Here is a 24355-nt window from a genome sequence, read left to right on the forward strand (position 1 = left end):
ACAGCCACAGCCTGTTCAGCCTCTCCCTGTAGCTCAAATCCTCCAAACCTGGCAACATCCTTGTAAATCTTTTCTAAATCCTTTCAAGTTTCACAACATCTTTCCAATAGGAAGGAGACCAGAATCACACGCAATATTCCAACAGTGCCCTAATCAATGTCCTGTACAGCCGCAACATGACCAACCAACTCCTGTACTCAGTACTCTGACCAATAAAGGAAAGCATACCAAATGCCTTCTTCACTATCCTATCTACCTGCGACTCCACATTTAATGAGTAATGAACCTGCACTCCAAGGTCTCTTTGTTCAGCAACACTCCCTAGGACTTACCATTAAGTGTATAAGTTCTGCTAAGATTTGCTTTCCCAAAATGCAGCATCTCACATTTATCTGAATTAAACTCCATCTGCCACTTCTCAGCCCATTTGCCCATCTGGTCCAGATCCTGTTGTAATCTGTGGTAACCCTCTTCGCTGTCCACTACACCTCCAGTTTTGGTGTCATCTGCAAACTTACTAACTGTACCTCTTATGCTCGCATCCAAATCATTTATGTAAATGACAAAAAGTAGAGGACCCAGCACCATTCCTTGTGGTACTCCACTGGTCACAGGCCTCCAGTCTGAAAAACAACCCTCCACCACCACCCTCTGTCTTCTATCTTTGAGCCAGTTCTGTATCCAAATGGCTAGTTCTCCCTGTATTCCATGAGATCTAAACTTTGTAATCAGTCTGCCATGGGGAACCTTGTCGAATGCCTTACTGAAGTCCATATAGATCACATCTACGACTCTGCCCTCATCAATCCTCTTTGTTACTTCCTCAAAAAACTCAATCAAGTTTGTGAGACATGATTTCCCACGCACAAAGCCATGTTGACTATCCCTAATCTGTCCGTGCCTTTCCAAATACATGTACATCCTGTCCCTCAGGATTCCCTCCAACAACTTGCCCACCAATGATGTTATGCTCACTGGTCTATAGTTCCCTGGCTTGTCCTTACCATCCTTCTTAAACAGTGCCACCATGATAGCTAACCTTCAGTCTTCCGGCATCTCACCTGTGACTATCGATGATACAAATATCTCAGCAAGAGGCCCAGCAATCACTTCTCTAGCTTCCCACATAGTTCTCGGAATAAAATCAAACCTGTCACTCCCCTTGGGCACTGAGGGAATGCTGCACTGTCAGAAGTCCTGTCTGATTTCAGGTTGATGAACAATATGACTGCATTTCAAATAAGGGCAGCGGGAAGTTACCCTAGGTTGCCCACCCAATACTTATGCCTCAATCTATACCACAAAGAGCAGGTTATTAAGTAATTATTCCAGTGCTGTTTGTGGAGCTTGCTATGTATAAAATGGCTGCTGCAATTCCTTCACTAAAAATGACAACACTTCAAATGTACTTCCTTGGCTGTAAAACACTTTGGGATCATATGGATTCCATATAATGCATTTTTCTTGAGTTCTAATTGCTTCTTCAACCATATGTACTTAATGAGCTCCAACAAAAACAGCACCCCCAACCTGCTGTGGTGCTCATTGTTCTGATATATGAGAAGTCATAAAGACAAAAGTTTACTTAATTCACTCTGGAGAATGCATATATAATGACTGTGAATGTCAAGAAGAACTGTTGAGTTCAGAAAAACAAATTATTCCGAAAGGATGAACACAGTGTCCAGTTTGGATTTTATAAAATAACAATAAAAGCCTTTACATTTACAACAATGTATCATCAAATAATCTCCCACTCACCAGAATTAGTGGAGTCAGAAATAGCATCAGTGGTGAAATATCACAACAAACCAAAATCTTCAGTCTGTCTCAATAATCTGTCTTAGGTATGTTGTTGTCCAGCAGTTTCTTGTTTTATTTTAAGAAAAACTATGAATTTTGTTTTACTCTTAGCTACACGTTACAGAATGATTATGCATTTCCAACAAGTGTTAGCCTTTATGAGGCTTCTGAAGTTATTGCTTTAGCAGCATTTTATCAACCATGCCAACAGCCTATACTGAATGTGGTTTTAGTTGCAATTTGATAATTTGAAGTGAACTTTTAAAACCACTGTAGAAAATCTGTATTTCCAATGTAGTACTGCCTCAAGGTTACTCTCCACCGATTAATGGTTCAATAAAGTGGGATGAAAAAAAGCAATTTGAACAGGTATGGTGAGATTTTGAATAAAGGCAACAGAGTGCTGTTTAATGTTTTCTTTCTTCATCAATGAAACACTCTTTGTTGCAGCAGATGGTAAGACTGATGTGAGAATTAAAACAAACTCAAAATATTGATATGTTCTCTAACAGGGCAGCAATTCCCCCAAGTGCTCCACTTTAGTCAACGAACAGGTCCTACCAGCCATGCCTACAATAGAGTCAAAATTAGGTGCTGTAGTCAGGTTGGAAAGCAGAGGCTCAAAGGATTGGGTGGAGATAGAGTAATGCAAACTGTAAAGGAAGAAAAGTAAGTTGAGAAAGCAGAGGAGAGTTAGTAAGTGAGAAGGTAAAGGAGTAAAAACAGAAAATGTAGGAGACATTCAGCAGGTCTAGCATTATCTGTGGTGAGTGAAGCAGAATCAGGTTTGAAGACCAATACGATAAGAGGACTGCAGAATTGCAAATATATTATAGCCAAAAGAGAGAAAAAAAAGGATAAACCTAACAATTGCTACCAGTAAGTCCAATGTTGCTTTTGAAACCATAACACTCACTTGGACAAGCATGGATTAATGGAGAGTGACTAAGAATTTGTTAAAGATAATTTGCTCTGGACTAACTTAATAGAGCTTTCAGATAACATAGTAATGAGACTGGGTGAGGAAACCAGTTGGTGTTTATATGGATTTTCAAAAGGAGATTGTTAAAGTACAGCAGATTTGGCTCAACGGCAAAATTAAACATGTGAAAGAGTGAGTACAAATTCGATGGGCTAAATAACTTCCTTCTACTTTGTAGCATTCTATGTTTCTATGATTATATACTCTTGGGACGGAAGGGCTTAGACTTGCACCAAGAATAGAAGACTGACTGCAAAGATTCTATAATTCTCAGCTGGAGAGACTTTAGGGAGAAAAAGTTTCTAAGAAAGATTCTCAATATTGAGGAAGGTGAGTTTAGAGAAGCCCAGTGACACTGTTAGTTTAGGGTGAGATGATGTGGTGAGAGGTGAGGCAAGGTGGCCCAGAATAACAGCTTCAGAAGTTACAATGGCAGAACATTTATCAACACTGAAGACTTTAGCTTTGGATAACAAGAACTTAAATTTAACAGGCATGTAGGAAGCTTTATCTTTACGTCTAATGGGATAAACTGGTGGAACAGATCCAGAGAAAGTGTTAATGTTGCTGACTGTTTAGAATTGAAAATCTTTAGTCTTTTGGAACTTGTGGAGGAATGTGTACCTGAAGTATATAGAGACACAGCTGAAAATAGAAATATGGTGTTATATATACAGGGCCAGAGAGAGAAATCATGAAAAATCTAAATCTACTAATTATATTCTGGAACAACTTGGATAAATTCAACAATTCTATATAATATGGAATTTCATCAAAAACACTCTGCACTATATTCATTTTCCTGCTGTGCCCAAAGACTTCCCAGAAATCATCAGAATAGCTAAACTTTTCAATTTATATCCTTTAACCCAAAATGACTGTCATTTGTGAGATTTAACTTTTGTGATTTGGAGTCAATAACCAATACCTACAGCAAAAAAGAGCCACACAGCACAGAATTTTAAAAAAATGTTGCTGCTAGATAAATTATACATGTTATGAATGTTTTGATGAACTATACTAAAGTTTAAAAGAAGAAAACAATGCACTTTTATTAATTAAGTAATGGGTTTCACTGTTTAGGTTGTTTAAAAGCATTCCTGTAGCATCAGATTATACAAAATAACTGAAACAACCACCGTCATTATACACCATCAAGGTGTATTAGACATAGAAAAATACATCTTCAGAATAATGATAAAGCTGCTGGTTCACAATTTTCAAAAAACTTTTTGTTATAGAAAGAGAACGTAGTAAATATGAACTAACCTTCAGCATCAAAACACAGTGTGTTAATGAAGCTCTTGTGACCATCAAATTCCTGAAGCAACTGACCATTCACTTCATTCACATTTATATTCCAGACGCGGATGATGGAATCATAACCTCCTGTAACTACAAGGTACTGTACAAATGGATGATATTTTGCAGTATAAATAAATGAAGGATGTGGAAGGATCTTTTCAGCTGGACTCTGATAGTTTTCTGTATTCCAAACCCTGAAAAAAACATCAGGAAATGTTAATTCAGATTTTTTTTAAAAAATCGTACGATATGCAAAAGTAATTGAAACATTCAAAAGAAAAATGTGTATTTTTCCCAGTAACTACATCTTTATTACTCAAGTTACATCAACAATGTATATTCAAAATTACAATTTTATATAGTATTGATGTGCTATTCTAGCTGATCTCTATATTAGGTCAATTGTTCTTAATTACTCATTCAGGGAAAGATGTGATGAAGCATTAAGTTACAATAACACAATGTTAAATAAGAAACACATGAGTAGGTATCAGCCACACAGTACAGAAACAGAACTTTTGATCCAATTTGTCCGCACCAACCAGATATCCTAAACCAGGGGTGGGGAACCTGCGGCCTTCTTGGCCATTGTGAATGGCCTTTTGAATGAATCCAAATTTTGCAGAACAAATCTTTTATTTTTTATTATTTTTATTTTAATCTTAAAATAAATGTATTTAAAATACCAGAGAGTAAAAGAAAATTCAACGAAATAATCCTCACAGACTAACCACCACAATTTTAAAAATGTGAATTTTGAAGAATATATAATTGAAGTTTCTTGGATGCGGCCTTATTAGATTACTACGAACATACTGCGGCCTTACAACATGAAAATGTTCCCCACCTCTGTCCTAAACTGATCTAGATCCATTTGACAGCATTTGTCCCATATCCCTTTAAACCCTTCCTATTCATATACCCATCCAGTTGCCTTTTAAATGCTGTAATTATACCAGCCTCCACACTTCCTCTGGCAACTTGTTCCATACACGTACCATTCGTTGCATGAAAATATTGCCCTTTAGGTCTCTTTCTCCTCTTATCTTAATATTTGCCCTCTAGTTTTGAATTCCCATACCCAAAGGAAAAGACCTTGGCTATTCATTCCATCCTTGCCCCTCATGATTTTATTAACCTAAAAAACGTCAGCCTTCAGCCTCTGATGGTCCAGGGAAAAAAAATGGCCCAGCCTATTCTGCCTCTCTCTGTAGCTGAAACGCTTCAGTCCTGGCAATATCCCATAAATCTTTTCAGCACCCTTTCAAGTTATCAGCATCTTTCATATAGCAGGGAGAACCGGATTGAATTAAAAGTGGCCTCACTAAGGTCCTGTACAGTCGCAACATGATGTCCCAATTCCTATACTCAATGCACTAACTAATGAAGGCAAGCGTGCCAAATGCCACCTTGTTTTTAAAGGACTATGCACCTACACCCCTAAGGATCTCTGTTCGACAACATTCCCCAGGGCTCTACCATTAACTATATAAGGTAAAAACAATGACTGCAGATGCTGAAAACCAAATACTGGATTAGTGGTGCTGGAAGAGCACAGCAGTTCAGGCAGCATCCAACGAGCAGCGAAATCGACGTTCCTGATGAAGGGCTTTTGCCCGAAACGTCGATTTCGCTGCTCGTTGGATGTTGCCTGAACTGCTGTGCTCTTCCAGCACCACTAATCCATTAACTATATAAGTCCTGCCCTGGTTTGCCTTAACAAAATGCAACACGTCATATTTATCAAAATTAAACTCCATCTGTCACTCTTTACTTCATTGACCCATCTGATCAAAAACCCATTGGACTCTGAAATAACTCATCCTGCAAACATACTAACCATATTTCCTATATTTGTATCTAAATCATTTACATAAATTACAAAAAGCAGTGGACCCAGCGCCAATCCTTACAGCACAATGCTGGTCACAGGTCTTCAGTCTGTAAAACAACCCTCGAGCACAACCTTCTGTCTTCTACATTCAAGCCAACTTTGTATCTAATTGGCTAGGTCCCCCTGGATTCTATATGATCTCACTTTGCCAACAAGTCTATCATGTGGAACCTAACATCTTTCTGATGTCCATGTTAACAACATTTACTGCTCTAACTTCATTTGTCACCTCTTCAAAAACCTATCAAGTTAGCGAGATACAGTTTTCTTTTAAAAGAATGTTTACCCCTTCAACTCTCAAGGTTCCAATATCTACATACAACTTGCACCAAAGCTTGCAACAGGAGCAACTAAATGGTAATTAGGAAGGGGAATTTAGCCCTCCTTACCCTAATTATGAGACCAACTGAAGGCACTTGCTTTATGCTACTATAATGTTTCACAAGCATGGCAGCCCAAAAGCCTCATCTAAGTGCACATTCCTTATGATCTAAGAAATGGACAAAAATAAGCTGCTGAATCAGAGGACTAAAACATTGGCCAGGGTTAGCTAAGTGTTAGCAGGGAACCCCATAAATTAAGTGTCCACTGTTCCTTCCTCTCTACCTTTGTTCATGTACACATTTAAAAACAACTCATACCAACCATATTTTAGAATCAGTAGCATATTACTGGGGTCACTTGAGCCTTTAATAATGCTTAAATATTTATTTACATATGGTGGATGGGCTGATTTTGGCAACTACCCTCCATTATATCGGGTGTGTTTTGAGGTGGGAAGGAAATACCAGGCTAGGTACCTGACTGATTTAATATGTTTGCCTTCCGAAAATGCATCTGTGCGGGGTATGCAATATCCATTCATTGCTTCCAGGCCACATCATCCAAGATCTAGGCGCACACATTCTCAGCTGGAATTCCACCAGCAGGGTTGATGGTATGGTGATAATGCCACTGGACCAGTTATCTAGATTCCCAGGCTAATGTTCTGGGAATCTAGGTTTGAATTACACCAAGGCAGCTGGAGGAATGTGAATCCAATAAATAAATTTGGAAATAGTAGCTGGTCTCAGTGACAGTGACCACGAAAGGATTGTCGATTGTCAGAAAGACACATCTAAAGTCTTTGAAAAAAGGAAATCTACTGTCGTTACCTTCATTGGCCCACATGTGACTCTGGCCTACAGCAACCTCTAAATGCCTTTCGAAGTGGACTAACAAGTCATTCAGCAGTATCAATCCACTATAGGACTATGATGAGGAATGAAAGCATCTAGCATTGATCTAGCTACTCAAAAAACAGAACACACCCAGCTTTAACAACCGCGCATTGAAATCAAAAAATGCTGGAAATCACAGTGGGTCAAATAGCATCCACGGAAGAGAGCAAGCTCACATTTCAAGTCAAGATGACTCTTCATTTGTGTTTCCAGCATCTGCAATAATTTGCTCCTGAACAATCTTGCATTCTCCCCCTTACTAATAACTGAGGATTGTACCAAAATTGGGACAGCTACTATAAAAACTAGACAAGCAACAGCCTGACATGGTCATACACACATAATTGGATTTTACAATGTCCCAGACATCACCATTGCCATACCAACAATATAGGCAAATGCACCTGAAACTGGCTGAAAGTCAAAAGTATACAAGTGAAATTGTAAGCAATCTCTCAATAAATATCCATGTCATGCTTTAATTTTCCCAAATTGAACTTGAGATAATTTTTTACTTCTTATAAACTTGAAAGTCAGGAATTGGAAGGAGGGAAGAACTCAAGAAAATTACAATTACTAGTGAAGTGAGCTGCTAATTGACCTGATGATTTCATCTTAGGGTCTTAAACGGAGTTGGAAGTGAGACAGTTGATGCTTTGATTTTAATTTTCTATAACTCATTCGATTCAGTGAAGGTCATTAGATAATTTAATATAGTTCCTTTAGATTGCAAAACAGCTAATGTAACCTCTTTATTCAAAAAATTAGCTAAATATCTTTCATAGGAAAAATGATGCTATTCTTAAAAACATAACAGGGCACAAGGTAATCAAAGAAAGTCAACAGATTTTAAAAAAAATTCATTCATGGGATGTTTGCGTCACTGGACAGGTCAGTACCTATTGCCCATCCCTAATTGTCCAGAGGGCAGTTAAGAGTCAACAATATTGCCATGGGTTTGGAGTCACATATGACTCAGACCAGGTAAAAACAGCAAACCAAATGGGTTTTTCCTGACAAGTGACAATGATTTCATGGTCATCATTAGATGCTTAATCCAGATATTTACTGAATTCAATTTTCATGGCAGGATTTGAACCTGGGTCCCAGAACATTACCTGAGTCTCTGAATTAATTGTTTAGCAATAATACCACAAGACCATTGCCTCACCTAAAGAGGAAGTGTTATAGACCAGATCAAAACCCCTCAAAACATATCAAGGAGATAGCCTGGACCCTAACTTTTATCTTATTTAAAAACAAGTGTAAGGCACTTTGTTCCCAATTTGATTCGACTGGTCATACAACAGACTTTAAGCAAAACACACTTTATTCTTCACCACAGTTAAACACAGACAAACACAAACTTTATGGGCGGCACGGTGGCACAGTGGTTAGCACTGTTGCCTCACAGCGCCAGAGACCCAGATTCAATTCCCAACTCAGGCGACTGATTGTGTGGAGTTTGCACATTCTCCCCGTGTCTGCGTGGGTTTCCTCCGGGTGCTCCAGTTTCCTCCCACAATCCAAAAAATGTGCAGGTTAGGCAAATTGGCCGTGCTAAATTGCCCGTAGTGTTAGGTGAAGGGGTAAATGTAGGGGAATGGGTCTGGGTGGGTTACACTTCGGTGGGTCGGTGTGGACTTGTTGGGCCGAAGGGCCTGTTTCCACTGTTAAGTATCGAAATACTTAACAAAATAACATATATTTTAACTACATTCGTCAACTGTTCCAGTACAGTAGCATTTTTTAAACACACCTTTGACAAAAGCAAATTCAGCAAAACCGCTTTCCCTCACATGCTATCTCTTCCAGTCCAGGTGAAGGAACACTGACTGAATGAATCTAGCAACTGAGAGACAGCTGTACCAATCAGCTTCAATTCCAAAAACTCAAGCTCTTCAGCAACTGAAAGCAAAACTAAAAGCCTTGGTCTGTGCAAGTCTGATTTCACCAATTAAGCTTCTTTTGTCTGCTTAAAAAAAAGAAGCTAGTTACTCTGCTTTCCATGGAGCAGACACATCAGCATCAGATTTACAATCCCCTCTTCAACAGAAACAGCTCAGAAAAAGTTCTTCTGATAGGTACATAGTTTCACAGGAGTCAAAGGGAGATTCATGTTTAACTAATCTACAGGCACTCTTTGCAGGAGTTGCTGGTGCTGTGGATAAAGGAGAACCAGTGGATGTACCTGTACTTAAGTTTGATCAGATTTCTGAAAAAAGTTTAAACTTATGGTGGTGGGGATAACATATTGGCAAGTATACAAGACACAAGGATACAATGCTGGGGCCTCAACTCTACAACTCATGTAAATGACTTGGATGAACGGACCGAAGGTATGGAAGTTAAATTTGCTTATGATACAAAGGCAGGAAACTGAGTTATGAAGAGAACATATGGAGCCTATAAAGCGATGTAGGTAGGTTAAGTGAGTGGGCAAAGAAATGATAAATGGACTATCATATGCCCAGCTATAAGAAGGATGTTTTAAACTTTAAGAAGGTTCAGAAGAGATTTACCAGGACGTTGCTGGATAGGGAAGGTTTCAGTTATAAAGAAAGGCTTGATAGGCGAGGGAGCATAGGAGGTTGAGAGGTGACCTTACAGAAGTTTATAAAATCATGAGGGGAATAGGTAGGTTTAAAGGTAGCTTTTAAAGGTCGTTTCCCAAGGATGGGAGATTTCAAGACTCGGGGGCATATTTTTAAAGTGAGAGGAGAGACATTTTAAAAAAGACATTGGGGCATGTTTTTCACACAGAGGGTGGTTTGTGTGTGGAATGAACTTCCTAAGGCAGTGGTAGATGTGGGTACAATTACGTTTAATAGACATTTGGATAAGCACATGAATTGGAAGGATATAGACCAGGAGCAGGAAGGTGGGACTTGCTTAGTTTGGGATTATGTTCTATATGGACTGGTTGGATTGAAGGGTCTGTTTCAATGTTGTATGACTCTATGTGGAAAAGCATGAAATTGTTCACTTTGGCAGAAAGAATAAAAAAAAGGCATATTATCTAAATAGTAAGATGCCACTGAGCTCTGAGTTGCAGAGAAATTTGGGTGTCTTAGTGCATGAATTGCGGCAGGTTAATATGCAGGTGCAGCAAGTAATCAGGGAAGTTTTATTGCAAGAATTGAGTGCAAGAATAGGGTGATTACGCATCCGCTATATAGTGTATTGGTGAGATCACACCTGGAGCACTGTGTATAGAACCAGTCACTGTACTTACATTAGTGTGTTGGAAGCAGTTCAGAGAAATGTTTACTAGACTAATACCTGAAATGAGGACTGATTTATGAGGAAAGGCTACACTGGCCAGGCCTGTATCCTGTAGAGTTTAGAAAAGTCAGAAATGACTTAATTGAAGCATAGATGATTCTGATGGAACTTGACCAAGTGAATGTGGAAAATTTGCTTCCTCTTGTTGGAGAATCTAGAATTAGAGATCACAGTTTAAAAATGAGGGGTTGTCCATTTAAGACAGAATTGAGGAAATATATTTTTCTCTTTAGAGACTTTGAGAGTTTTTGGAATTCTCTTTCTCAAAAAGAAGTTGATGCAGAATCTTTAAATATTCTTAGGACAGAAGTAGACAGATTCTTGATTACTCAGGGCTGAAAGATTATTGGGTTGTATAGGAGTTGAGGTTAAAAGCAGATCAGTCATGATGTTATTGACTGTGGGGCAAGCTCAAAAGGCAAATTTGTTCCTTGTTCATTTGTCAAGGCAGAAGTAAATAAAACTGCTTATCAAAATGTTGAAAGATTATCAGGGATATGTCGGAATGTAGAGTTCTGGTTAAGATTAGATATTTTGTCATGATCTTATTGAATAGCAGATCAGGCTCAAAGAAATGAATAGCCTACTCTCGTTCCTCCTTTGTGTGAATGCCAGTCGTCAATAACAAAGCTAAACTCTGTTGCCACTCAACAAGCTGTATACCTGAGTTTGAAGTACGAACTTTGAATTTAAACCTTGTTGAAGTATTTGCTGAAAACCATTTTTATTTCAAAGCTGAGTTGTGGATTTGAGATAAAAATTAGGTGCCAATCCCAGGTTTCACACTCAAAAGTTCAAACAAACAGTAAGCAGCAGCAATCTCAAGTCTTTATTGTTTTATAGAAAAATGATGATGACATTCGTGAGCTATTTTTGGGTGACAGCATCAGTGGTATTCTAAGCAGGGGACGGAGTCAATAGCTACAGGCAAAGAGATTGCAACAAATAAAAAAGATGCAGTCAGTACGTTTAAGGAGTTTTTCCATTCTATCAGAAGAAATTAATTTGAAATGAGCACTAACCTTACTGTACCATCCGATGATGCTGAGAGAATGGTTTTATCATCATTTGACCAGCATAGAGAGTACACAATGTTAAAATGTCCATTTAATTCTCCTAATAGGTGCCCAGAAGGAATTTCATAAACTAAATCATTAAATGAAAAGGCACAAAGTAGTCAGTCAAATTGGACAGTGTCAATTATTTGTAACCACATTTTCAATTTCTTAGGAAAAAGACATCACTTTTTTGGCACAATAATTTTGCGATTAATTGTACAATAATTAATTTTGAAAGAAATGCATTTTTGCTTTCTTATTTAGTGCAGACAAATCATTTTATATTTTATGTAACAGTGTAGGCATTTGTATCACTTTGAAAGTTTTGCTTTTACATTGAAAACAATGTTAACGCAGGACTGGAGTAGGAGTGTTGCTGGTGTCTACCTTGGATGGCCTTCCTTTTCTCAACATCCACAGCACAGCACATGAGCATTGTATATGCAACATGACTGCTAAAGACACTGGAGAATTCTGTGTGACTTTGCAAAATCATTCATGCCAGAAGAAAGTGGATGTAAACATACAAAATAAGATTAAAAACTTTAGGCTTCGAAGTGCCATTTTTAAATCCTGAAACTTTTAGGAGATTAAATTGTAGCCAAGACGACATAACTGAAGAACAACAGTAGATGTTTTTTCTAATTGTTGATTGATATTCAGGCCTAGATCACTGGCAAAAAGTATTGATAGTCAAACGTATAATATAGCACATGATTATAACATGCTACAATAAAAACTAATTCCCCCTTATTTTTCCTTCACTTTTGATAATTCTCACCCATAATAAAATGGCCTTTTCGGTCAGCACATGATGCTGCCAAATTTCTTCCATCATGAGAAAATTGTATGAAGTAACATCCTGTCTGTCCTCCTCGAAATGATAGCAAAAGCTTGTTTGGAATACGACAAACCTGAAGGAAGTGGTCACATCGTAAATTTTATACGTCAGCACTGTCATTAGAGAAGTAAGGTAATATGTAAGCAGCATTCAAGAGGATACTTTAGAAGGAAAAAGATGACACAAAAAATTAATAAAATTTAGAAATGAAGTGGAGGTTTTATTTTTGGTGATAATAAAAAGGTAAAGGTGTCATAGTCTTATCAGACTACAGGGTTGCTCTCTCTTTCGAGAGAGAGAAATGTGATGGTAGTTTAACCTGAGGGTCAGCACACCCCAGGTGAGGGGAGAGGTCAAGAACAAGACTCCACCATGGTAGCCTCAGCCAGTGCAGGAATTGAATCCACACGGTTGGCGTCACTCTGCAGTGCAAATCAGCCATCCAACCAACTGAGCTAACTGACTCCTAGTGATAGTACAAAATGGGCAATAACCCATTTTACACCTTCTATGATTGGTTCTATTTCTGTTGCAGTCACAGCATAAATTAAGCGAGCTCAATTTACCTGTCCAGGTAGTCTAGTCCACTTCAAAAGATCCAACTTCTGGTAATCTAGAGTTGATGAAACAGCTCCTTGTGCCAGCTCAGTTTGAAGATCATTGAATGAGATAGTGCCTTGTTCTCGTTGAACAGCCATCATGGAACGTACAGAGGGATTTACCTATTTAAAAGGCACAACTACTTAAAGAAGAACTTGCATTTCACACTGTGCTTTTCATTGCTTTAGGATATCCTAAAGTCAATAGAGTATTTTTGAAGTCTAGTCGCAGTTGAAACTTAGAAAATCTATTGAATAGGACTTGCTTCAGCTGTCTTTTATGTTTCGTTTATGTATAGTTCACAAATCACAAAAATGTTACAGTGCACAAGGAGATTATTTGGCCATTAATGTATATACTAGCTCAGTAAATGAGCTTCACTATCTAAAGCCAATCTTTTACTTTTTCCCCATGGCGTAGCACATCACTTTTATCCAAACAATCATCCAATGCTCCCTTCAGTGCCTCAATTGAACTTACATCCACCATACTTTCAGACAGTATGGTTCATATCCTAAGTACACATGAGTAAAAACTATTTCCTCACTTCACTCTTGCTTCTTTTGCAGATCGCTTTAATCTATAACCTCTTGTTCTTGTTTCTTTTACAAGCGAAAACTGTTTTTCCTCATCTGCTTTATCTAGCCCACTCATGACTTTGAAATTTCGATCATATTTCATCTTAGACTTCTTCTCTCCAAGGAGAACAGAGTTAACATCTTCAATATATCCTTATAAATGAAGTTCCTTATTCCTTACCCCTGGAAGCATTCTTCTAAATGATGTCTGCACTCTCGCTAATGCATTCACTTCTTCCTAAAATGTGGCACCCAGGATTGTGCACAATACGACAGCTGAGGTCAAACAAGTTTCTTGTACATGTTCAACACTACCTTTTGCTCTTCTTAATGAAGCCGAGCATACTGCACACCTTACTTACTGCTCTCTGCACCTGTCCTGCCATTTCAATGATCTATGTACTTTTACAGCCAGGTCTGTCTGCTCCTGCAACCCCTCCCCCCCCCACCCCCACCCCCACTTAAAATTATATCCCTTATTTTATATTGTCTTTCAATATTCTTCCTACCAAAATGCATCACATCACATCTCTCTACATTGAAACTCATCTGCTACCTATCTGCCCACTCCAGCAACTTGTTTATGTCCTTCAGGAGTACTACAATGTCTCCTCACATTCATCCAAGTTTTGCGGCATCTGAAAACTTTGAAACTGCCCCTGCACACCAAGATCTCAAATATTAATATATATAAAGTATCATTACACTGAACGTTCACAAAATCGATCATGAATGTTCCTTTATCCTGATCAATATCCATTGACCATTAATCGCTGTTTTTTTATCACTCAATCAGTTTTGTATCCACATTGCTACAACCTTTTTATTCTATGACCTATAATATTCCACAAAAGCCTGTTATGTTGCACCATATCAAATGTCTTCAACAGAAAAAATAGTGGGCTTTTTACTAAAATATATAACTGCTATTAAGATTCTGTTAACTTAATCAGTATCCCAGAGTTACTGACAAGTAGCATCATTAAGATCCTTATTGAAGTAATGTTCCAGATCAGACTACAAGAAAAAAAAGGCTATGAAAGGTTTTTACAGGTCATCTTTAAAAATGCTTTAGAAAGAGAAAAAAAAGCAATCCGTAAAATAAATACCTATCAATCAAAATGTTAAAAGCAATTCACATATCCAGGAAATGTACAACAATGTGTTTAGCCTTTCAAAGGATTTTAAAATACACTCACATTTTGAGGTAGCCTTAAGCCTTTCACTGTAACGTATAAAGTTGAAGGGTAATGATTCCAAGGACGTTTCTTCCACCATTCAAACACATCAATAGAATTGGAAAGCTTCTTGATTTTTACAGGTGGATAATATAACTGCAGGCGCAGTTTTCGATCAATATTCAACACTCCATTAGCACCCACCAGCTATGAAACAACAACAGAGAAGTCTATGTTCATATGTGGGACATACTAACTGAAGAATAAATTGGAACAATCACAAACATATGAGAATACATAAAGACAATGTGCCCAAATTCCTCAGGGCCCACTCCACTTCCTCTCGGTCAGAGATATAATCCACTGCAGGAAAGAAGAAAAACATCATTCTTTAATTTCTGTCTTGACAGAAGTGTAGCTTAGCCTCAGGATAAAGTCATCAATCCTCTCTCAGAACGAATTACTGCCATTTAGGAAAGGTTTAGAACTTTTCTGAAGATCTCAATTAGAACACCAGTTTCTGATTTCTCACTGAAGGTCAGGGATTCTTCAACTTTGCAGCACATACCCTTAATATGAGAAAGAAAGTTTGAAAGAAGAAGCCTCATACAAAGAATTAAACACTCAAGCAAATGAAATGGAATTTACCAGATAAAACCTAGACTGTTTATTTCCAGCTTTAGGAATTTCAGGCCAATCTGTGTCTGTGTAGGTAATACTGCAGAACAAAGCTGGGCAAGTGGTAGAAATGTCAATGGCAAAACATTTTGGCAACAATGACCACAATTTGATAAGGTAGTCAAGTAAAAGGACAAGGAAATAAAAGTTAAAGGAAATAAAATTTTTGAACTGGGGGGGTACTAATTTTAATTTTATGAAAGACTCTGACCAAAATGGATTTGGTGCAGCTGCTTGTAGGAAAGTTTACACCAAAGTGATGGGAGCCTTTCAAAAAGCAAACAGTGAAAATGCAGGGCCAACATGGTCCTGTAAAATGTGAACTGTGGAACCAAAAATTCCAGAGAACCCAGAATATTGTGGATGTACAGATTAACTAAAGGGAAAAAAGGAAGTTTATGGTGGATATCAACGACTCAGAATATCAGAAGCCTTAGGGGCATACAGAAAGTGCAGGGAGTTACTTAAAATTGAAAGCAGAAAAGCAAAGAAGGGGCCATGAAAAAAAACACTGGCAGGTAAAATAAAGGAAAGCCCCCCAAACACATTTCATAAGTACAGCAGATCAGGGGAAAGTCATAACCAATGAAAGTGTGGGGCCAAGTGGCAAACCACAGGTGGAGCCAGAAAATATAGGTGGTTTTAAACGAGTTCCTTACATCCGTACTCAAGTTAGAGAAGAACAATAAAGGTACAGAGATCAAGGAAGAGGGCAATAACATACTTCAATAACTTACAATTGAGAAAAGGTATTAGCAGGCTTAAAATTGGATTAGTCACCAAGTCATTGTGGGAGGCAAAGAGGAGATTGCAAGAAACATAATATTAATTTTTAAACCCTCTTTGGACATAGGAGAGATGCCAGCGGACTAGAGGACAGTTACTGTGGTACGTTTATTCAAAAAGGGTGGTAAGGATAAAGTTGGGAATTACAGATCAGTGAGTCTAACATCAGTTACAGGAAAACTACAGGCAAGGATTCTGAGGTACAGAACTATGAGAGGCAACGATTAATCAAGGGTAGTCAGTGTGGCTTTGTCAGGAGACCTGACAAGCTTGACTGAATGTTTCAAAGAGCTATGATGTATGGATGTAGTCTACATGGACTTCAGTAAGGATTTTGACAAGGTTCTGCATCAAAACCCATCGAATGCAGGGAAATTTGGTAAATCTGATCCAAAATTGATTTAGTGACAGGAGGGAGAGCGCGGTGATTGAGAGTTATTTTTGTATCAATGTGTCTGCATCCAATGGCATACGGTTTGGTGCTGGTGTTTTTATTGTTGCATGTAAATTAGTTATCTTACCATGAATAGAGAAGGTTTGATGAGCAAGTTTGCAGACAACACGAAAATTGGCAGAATAGTAAATAGTGAGGAAAGCCTTAGGCCACAGAGGGTATAGACAGTCTGGTAAGGTGGCAGAGCAACGGCAAAGGAATTTAATCCTTAAAAGTGCAAGTACTGCAATTTGAAAGGACCAACAAAGCAAAGGAATATGCGATAAATGGAAAGACACTAGGAAATGTAGAAGAATAGAGGGACCTTGACGAGTATGTCCATAGATCCTTTCATGGAACAGGATAGGTGGATAAAGTGGTTAAGAAGGTATTTATTAGTCGAAGCTTTGAATACAAAAACAGAGTGGTTGTTGTGGAGCTGCATAAGATATTATATAGGCCAGAGCTGGAGTACTATGCCCAGTTCTGGCTGTCACACAAAAGAAAGGATGTGAGTTCAGCAGGCAGGGTCCAGAGGAGATTCACTATTTTGTTGCCTGGACAGGAGCATTTCAACTATAAAGAGAGATTATATAGACTGAGATTGTTTTCTATAAAGCAGAGGAGGCCAAGGGAGGACCTGATTGAGGTGGCCAATATTATAAGGGGCACTTATAGAGTATATAGGAAGTAATACTTTCCCTTCATTGATGGATTAATAACCAGGGGATATAAATTTAAAGTGAAAGGGTTTACAGTGGATTTAAAGGAGAATTATTTTCACCCAGAGGGTGGTGGGTATCTGAAACTTGCTGCCTGAAAGGATGGTACTGGCAGGATCCTTCACAATATTTAAAACATACTTAGATGATCACTTGAAATATCATAGCATACAAGTCTATAGGCGAGTGCTGGAAAATGGGACTACAGTAGATAGGTATTGATGACTGATATTGACATGATGAGCCAAAAGGCCTCTTTCCTTGCTGTAAAACTCTATGGCTCTAACCCAGTAGTCCACTAATAGCTTTCAGATGTAGGAGAACACAATTTGCACAGATTCTGATTTACATGTGCACCACATAACCCTCGATATCACAAACCAAGACACAAATCTAATCACAAGACAATAATTTATCAGGTTAGCCAGGAAACAACAAAAATGCATCTAAACTTCGACAACAAATTTCTAGACGAAAATAGTCAGGTTATGATAATGTATTTAAAACCTTGCTTGCATCCATTTGTTCAGATTTTCAGGTTTCTATTTTATTCAGTCATGGGACATGAACTTTGATTGCTAAGCCAGCATTTATTGCCCATTGTTAGTTGCCCTTGACAGCATGGTGGTGAACTGCCTTTTTTTAACAGCTGCAGTCCATACTGGGAAAAGAGTACCAGGATTCTGACCCTGTTATACTGAAGGAACAGCTATATAATTTCCAAGTCGGGATGGTGAGTGGCTTGGAGAACTTGTAGATTGAGATGTTCCCATTTATTTGTTGCCTTTGAACTCCTAAACTGTCATGCACTTGTGTTTACTAAGTGCTCTCTAAGCAGCCCGAGTAAATTTCCGCAATGCACCTTGTAAATAGTATACATTGCTGCTCCACAGCATCATGGTAGAGGCACTGGGTGTTTCTAGATCTATTTGCCAGCCAAGCAAGCTGCTTAGTCCTGGTGTCAATTTTCTGGAATGTTGTTAGAGCTGACCCATCCAGGCAAGTGGGAAGTATTTTATCACATTCGACTTGTACTTTATAGTAGGTGAATGCGCTTTGAGGAGTCAGGAGGCAAGTTACTCACTGTAGGATTCCCAGACTCAGAAGGCAACTTACTCACTGTAGAACTCATAGCCTCTGGCCTGTTCTTGTAGCCACATTATTTATATGGCTAGTCCATTTTGGTTTTTGGTCAACAATAACCGCCAGGATGTTGACAGTGGGGATCCAATGATAGTAATGCCATTAAACATCAAGAGAAGATGGTCAGATTCACTCTTGTTCAGGATGATCTTTACCTGCCACTTGTGTGGTATGAATGTTACTTCCAGTTGTCAGCCCAAACGTGGAGATTACCCAAATCTTGTTGCATTTGGGCATGGACTGCTTCAGTATATGAGGAGTTGCAATTGGTACTGAACTTTGTGCAATTACTAGTGAACATGTCTGACCTTATAGTAGAGGAAAGGCCTTTGATGATGCAGATAAAGATGGTTGGGCATAGGACTCTACCCTGAGGAACTCCTGAAGAGATATCCTAGGAACTGAGATGAATGAAACTGTACAATCAAACCACTTTCTTTGTACCAGGCATGAGTCTAAACAGTGGAGACTGTCCCCTGATTCCCACTGACCTCAGTTTTGCAAGGGTTTCTTAATGCCACTCTTGATCAAATGCAGTCTTGATATCAAGAGCAGTCACTCTCACCTCACATCTAGAATTCAGCTCTTTTGTTCATTTTTGAACAAATGCTGCAATGAGGTCAGGAGCTGTCTTCGCAGAACCCAAACTGAGCATCCGTGAGCTCAGAGAGAGGGATGCAACAAGAGATATACTGAAGCATAGGATCAGGCCGCATCACTTCAGCTTCAGCTTCAACACGGAAGAGAGAGGGTGTCCTAGTTCTTACAGCTGCAGCTTTGGGACACTGCTGATTGGAAAAACAGTATCAAATCAAACAGCAACATCACAGGAAAGTGGTGAGTTCATTCCGTTGTGATTTTTAAGAGTATACGTTTTGGAAGAAGCGATTAACTGAGAAATAAAAGGAAGAAATGAGTCATTATGGATTCAACCCAACACAAGTCAAATCAAAAGCAACATTTGTAGATGAAACCCTTGTGTCATTACTGACATGTGAATGTCCAACTGTTGAGAGACAGAGCAGTAGCAAGCCCAGTCACAGCATGCTATCCTTTACATGGTTATTTTTCAAAGTCATCTGGAACCAACTTTCCTGGCTTGACCACAGCTGCCAAGACATCACCAGCAATTTCTAAAGGCCACAGCAAGCTATCCTGGTAATGAAATGCATCCTTCAGGTCTTTAGTAGTCGAAGGACAGATACTGAGTAGTGGAATCTTAGATGGTATATGAAGTTTGAAAATACACAGGGATAGTCAGTGATGGCCTCAATCTTGAGTACAGGCATCTGAAGTGATAACCTTTGGGATGGTGCCATGGAGTGGCAAAGAAAGCAAACATCTTATGCAGCAAATTCAGCAGCCGAAGAGGATACTCCCTTTTATTTAGCATACACAATTTGTTTTTCCTAAAAGTGGCAATATTCCAAATATAATTAAGCTGTGAGTAATTATAAAAATAGCACTGGAAAAGCAATTGCTGTATTTACACAAACTAAATCAGAGCCAAACATCTACCAAGATCTTGAAAATACTGCAGGCAGCTGCCTGCTTTGCTTCAGAATATAACCAAATCCATAATTCATTACCTTTAGAAATGCCCAAGCTATTTTTCGCCAACCTCCTTCACTACTTTGAGTTGCATAGTTGGCTTTGGCTTCATCCATACTTACAAATTCAAGGATCTGTAAATATTAAAATACCTTATAAGAGCTGCAAAGAAACCAAAACAAACACAAGATATCTAGTTCAAAGTGGCTCTAAAATATAGGTTAAATACTGAAAAGCTGATTGTTACCAGGCCATTATAGAAACTGCTGTTCACAAGTCAATAATGCAAGAAGAAAAAAACAAAGTAACTACAGGATCATAGAATCCTATCGGAAGAATGTTGCGAAACTTGGAAGGGTTCAGAAAAGATTTACAAGGATGTTGCCACGGTTGGAAGGTTTGGAGGGAAAGGCTGATTAGACTGGGGCTGTCTCCCCAGAGCATTGGAGGCTGAGGGGTGAACTTATAGAGGTTTATAAAATCATGAGGGCCACGGATAGGGTAAATAGACAAGGTATTTAGGTATTTTCTCTGGGGTGAGTGAGTCCAGATCTTGATGGCATAAGTTCAGGGTGAGAGGGGCAAGGTCTCAAAGGGACATAAGGGGCAACTTTTTCACGCAGAGGGTAGTGCTTGTGTAGAATGGGCTGCCAGAGGAAGTGGTGGAGGCTAGTACAATTACAACACATTTAAAAGGCATCTGGATGGGTGTATGAAGAGGAAGGTGCTGGCAAATGGGACTAGATTAGGTTAGGATATCTGGTCGGCATGGACGTGTTGGACTGAAGGGTCAGTTTCCGTGCTGTAGATCTCTAATGACAATGAACAGTGAAGTCAGCAAAACAATGAGAAACAAAGGGTTATATTACTGGTTCAACTGCAATTTCTACACTCAAGATTTAACTCTCATTTTGATGAGCACGAATATATTTAAACTGTTTTAAAACACTAAAATAAAACTCACCCATTCTAAAGAATACAATACCATTCACTTTGGTCTCATCTGCATATAAAAAGTTAAAGATGAAACAGCACAGATTAAATCAGTGTGTCAGAATCAAACCCCAATCTTTTGATACCTCAAAGAACAGAAGACTAGAAGGCGAATCCATAAATTCATGAAGAAAGTAACCAAATCGCTCATTGAATATAATTTGCTCCTCCCATGCTGGAATTGCTGATTTATTTTTCCTAAAATCGTATGGCTGTGTCATGATGGGAAGGATGTGTTCCACGTTCTCTTGCTCGTAATATGAAGTGACAGGTCGATTGCTATTAACATAAAACAATTGGAATGACGATAAAGAAGGAAATATTCTTAAAGAATCAAATCTCAAGAGTTTTTTATTCCAACAATGTTTTTGATAATAAATCCGAGTATTTTAACAAATTGGTCATATTAGCTTCAAAGGCTTAAACATTGCACAATGGTAACATTTTAAATTGATTTAGCCTACACTAGCCAAAGTTGTTTAAACCAGACTACAACTTGTTGGTCCAAGAGGTTATTTTCTTTAAAAATAACTAACTCTTCAAGTTAGAGGCCAGTAGGTTTTCATTTTCAGCGTAAAAAGGCGTCTCAATCAATAGGTTTCATGATATACAGCTTTTGATCTTTGCCTTATCAATAACACAATCTGTACAACCAATTTGAATTGAGCAGTATTATTCTGACATTATCAGAGCTAAGAATTAAAAACAGAAGTTAATTTGAAGTTATGATATGAATGCTAAGCGTATTCAGAAAGTATCAGACTACAAACTTTCAAACACCCTTTTGGATTCAAAAGTGTGCTAGATGAGTGGAGGGTATCAAAATGTTACCACCTGTTCAGAAAAAGGGAAAGGGCCAAACCCCAGATAACTACAAACAAATGAGCTCATCAATGGTACTAAGCTATTAGAAACCAGATTAAAAATATCAACCATTTAGAAGAAATGCATTAATTAGGACAACTAACTTGTTTGTAAATGACAAAAACACTGCCATCAATGTGTGAACAGTGATGTGATTTGGGAGTGTTGGGGCTCATTCATATAAAAATGATATAGAGTCAGGTACATAGCTAAGGGGGAGGAAATTATTTTCAAAAAGAGATGAATAAAGATAAAAGTAAAAGAATTTGCATTCACATTGGGCCTTTCACAACATAAAACCATCCAAAACCCCTTTGTAGTTAATTAAGCACTTCTGAAATGACGCCATTGCCATAATGTTCCAATAAACAGAAATGTGATAAATCATTATACAATGATATTTTTAAAAGGGAATGGTAATCTTGAATCGTTTGTCAGATAGAAATAGTGTTGTGTGTTCTTTTCTATTCACCAGTAAGGGTGAATAAGACCACAGTTCAGCAAAGCCAAGATTGCGGCATTGCCTCTGAATTAATGAGAGTATCAGCTTGGATATTTGAGTGGGGCTTAACTCCTCTTGATTCAGAAGTGAGAGTGTAGTGGGATTGTTGCTATTGGAAAAGAAGAAAGCTTTTTATCCTTTTCTTTCAAGGAATGTGAGCATCCATTTGTTGCCCCTGAACAGTGAGACTTTTTAGGCCAGTGGTTTTCAATTGGCATGTGTATTGCAAAATTTGTGTGCCCATGCTTTTGATATCCTCCGTAGCCTCAACATTGATTATTGACGACAGTATCTGCTCAGGAGAAGAGAAATCCACTCAGTTTTGCAGCCTTATGTACCTTGATGCTGAAAAGGTTGAGGCCTATACTTATAGGCCATTTCAGAGGGTAGTTCAGAGTCAATCACATTGTCATGCCTCTGCAGTTGCATATAGATCAGATGATGTAAAGACAGCAGATTTCCTTGTCTAGAGGATATTAGTGAAACAGATTTGTTTTTATGACAATGATAGTTTAATTTTTTTTTTGGTTAAGCCCAAGTTGTGTTGAGGCTTCTGGAGGGTTTTTTGCCACATTGCCTAGTGACTTCTTTCGCTGTATCTTATCAAACTCACCCCCATGGCATCTGTCACATCTGATTTTGGTCTAATCTTGCCGCACACCACTCCCTGAACAATTCACCACTCAATGGACGTCTGCTGAAAGATTGACACATCGTGTGCTTGCACCGTCTTTGAAAGGCCATTGTGCACCTTGACAAGCATTGACAATCCGGCACTGCACCTCATTGGAAGCATATCAGTACACAGACACAGGACAACACTGCCCATGGCAATCAGCTGGCATGACTTGCAAACTCCTCCTACATTAACCACATTTTCTTACCTTACTCACAGTTTAACCACCACACCACACTTTACTTGTATGTAGCTACATTCTACCTGAACAACCACCAAGTCAATGCCATCCTGCCCAAAGCCTTCTGTTGACTCACAGCTTGTCAATGTGAGATCGGGAACATCATATACACGAAAGCAAATGGACAAATCCAAACATCAGATTTAATTTTTGAAAGCAAAAGCAAACACAAACAAAACCAAGCAGCATCCGAGGAGCAGGAGAATTGGCGTTTCGGGCATAAGCCCTGAAGAAGGCTAAAGCTCACCCCACAGTGTAAACTAGACTTAAGCATAATGAGCAACAAATATTTTGCAACATAATTATGTGCTGTTATTATTTCTTAACTATTGCAGTATGTAACAATGATATTCTGTCTGGCTTGTAGTGCCCAACCCAGCTAAACTCTGTCACAGACAAGGACAGCTTTCTCCTGCCCAACATCCTTAATTTCCACCTTAGACAGTGCTCTTGCTCTCCCAATTCCTCAGCAGCCAGATTGCAATGGAGTCTTTACCACTCCTACAGTCTGTTCAACTATCATCCTGATCAAGGCATTGGCAACATTTTATTTGTGCCCTGCATCATAAGATCATATGAAATAGGATCAAGAGTAGGCCGCTCAGCATCCCCCCCCCCCCCCCACCAAAACCTGCTCCGCCAATAGGATCATGTCTGACCTGACATTTCTCAACGAGGTCAAGAAGGCATAACAATGCCTCTTCTTCCTCAGAAGGCTTAGGAAATTCGGCATGGGGCCCACACCAACCTTTCCAGATGTACCATACAAAGCATCCTATCTGGGTGCATAATGGCTTGGTACAGTAACAGTGCTGCCCAGGAACGTAAGAGACTGCGGAAAGTTGTGCACAGCCCAGACTATCACGGAAGCTAACTTTCCAACCATGAACTCCATCTACACATCTTGATGCCACAGAATGGCTGTCAACATTATCAAAGACCCTTCCCACCCCAATAATACTCTCTTCTAACCTATCCCATCAGGCAGAAGATACAGAAGTTTGAACACATGCATCAACAGG

The 24355-nt window shown here is 38.7% G+C and overlaps 1 protein-coding gene across 4 annotated transcripts in view; it reads right to left on the reverse strand.

Moving 5' to 3' along the window:
* The window catches only part of ahi1 (Abelson helper integration site 1), a 260111-nt gene that overhangs the window by 171639 nt on the left and 64117 nt on the right, over nucleotides 1–24355 (reverse strand). For all 4 annotated transcript variants that reach the window (XM_072554134.1, XM_072554114.1, XM_072554123.1 and 1 more), the window contains 7 exons: nucleotides 21137–21329; nucleotides 20096–20191; nucleotides 14766–14951; nucleotides 12955–13110; nucleotides 12329–12461; nucleotides 11512–11635; nucleotides 4055–4284 (listed from right to left, as the gene is read on the reverse strand). In XM_072554134.1, coding sequence (XP_072410235.1) covers nucleotides 4055–4284; nucleotides 11512–11635; nucleotides 12329–12461; nucleotides 12955–13110; nucleotides 14766–14951; nucleotides 20096–20191; nucleotides 21137–21329 — 1118 coding nt within the window. The remainder of the gene's footprint in view (nucleotides 1–4054; nucleotides 4285–11511; nucleotides 11636–12328; nucleotides 12462–12954; nucleotides 13111–14765; nucleotides 14952–20095; nucleotides 20192–21136; nucleotides 21330–24355) is intronic.

The sequence above is a fragment of the Chiloscyllium punctatum genome, chromosome 3 (genome assembly GCF_047496795.1).
Source record: "Chiloscyllium punctatum isolate Juve2018m chromosome 3, sChiPun1.3, whole genome shotgun sequence".
NCBI lineage: Eukaryota > Metazoa > Chordata > Chondrichthyes > Orectolobiformes > Hemiscylliidae > Chiloscyllium > Chiloscyllium punctatum.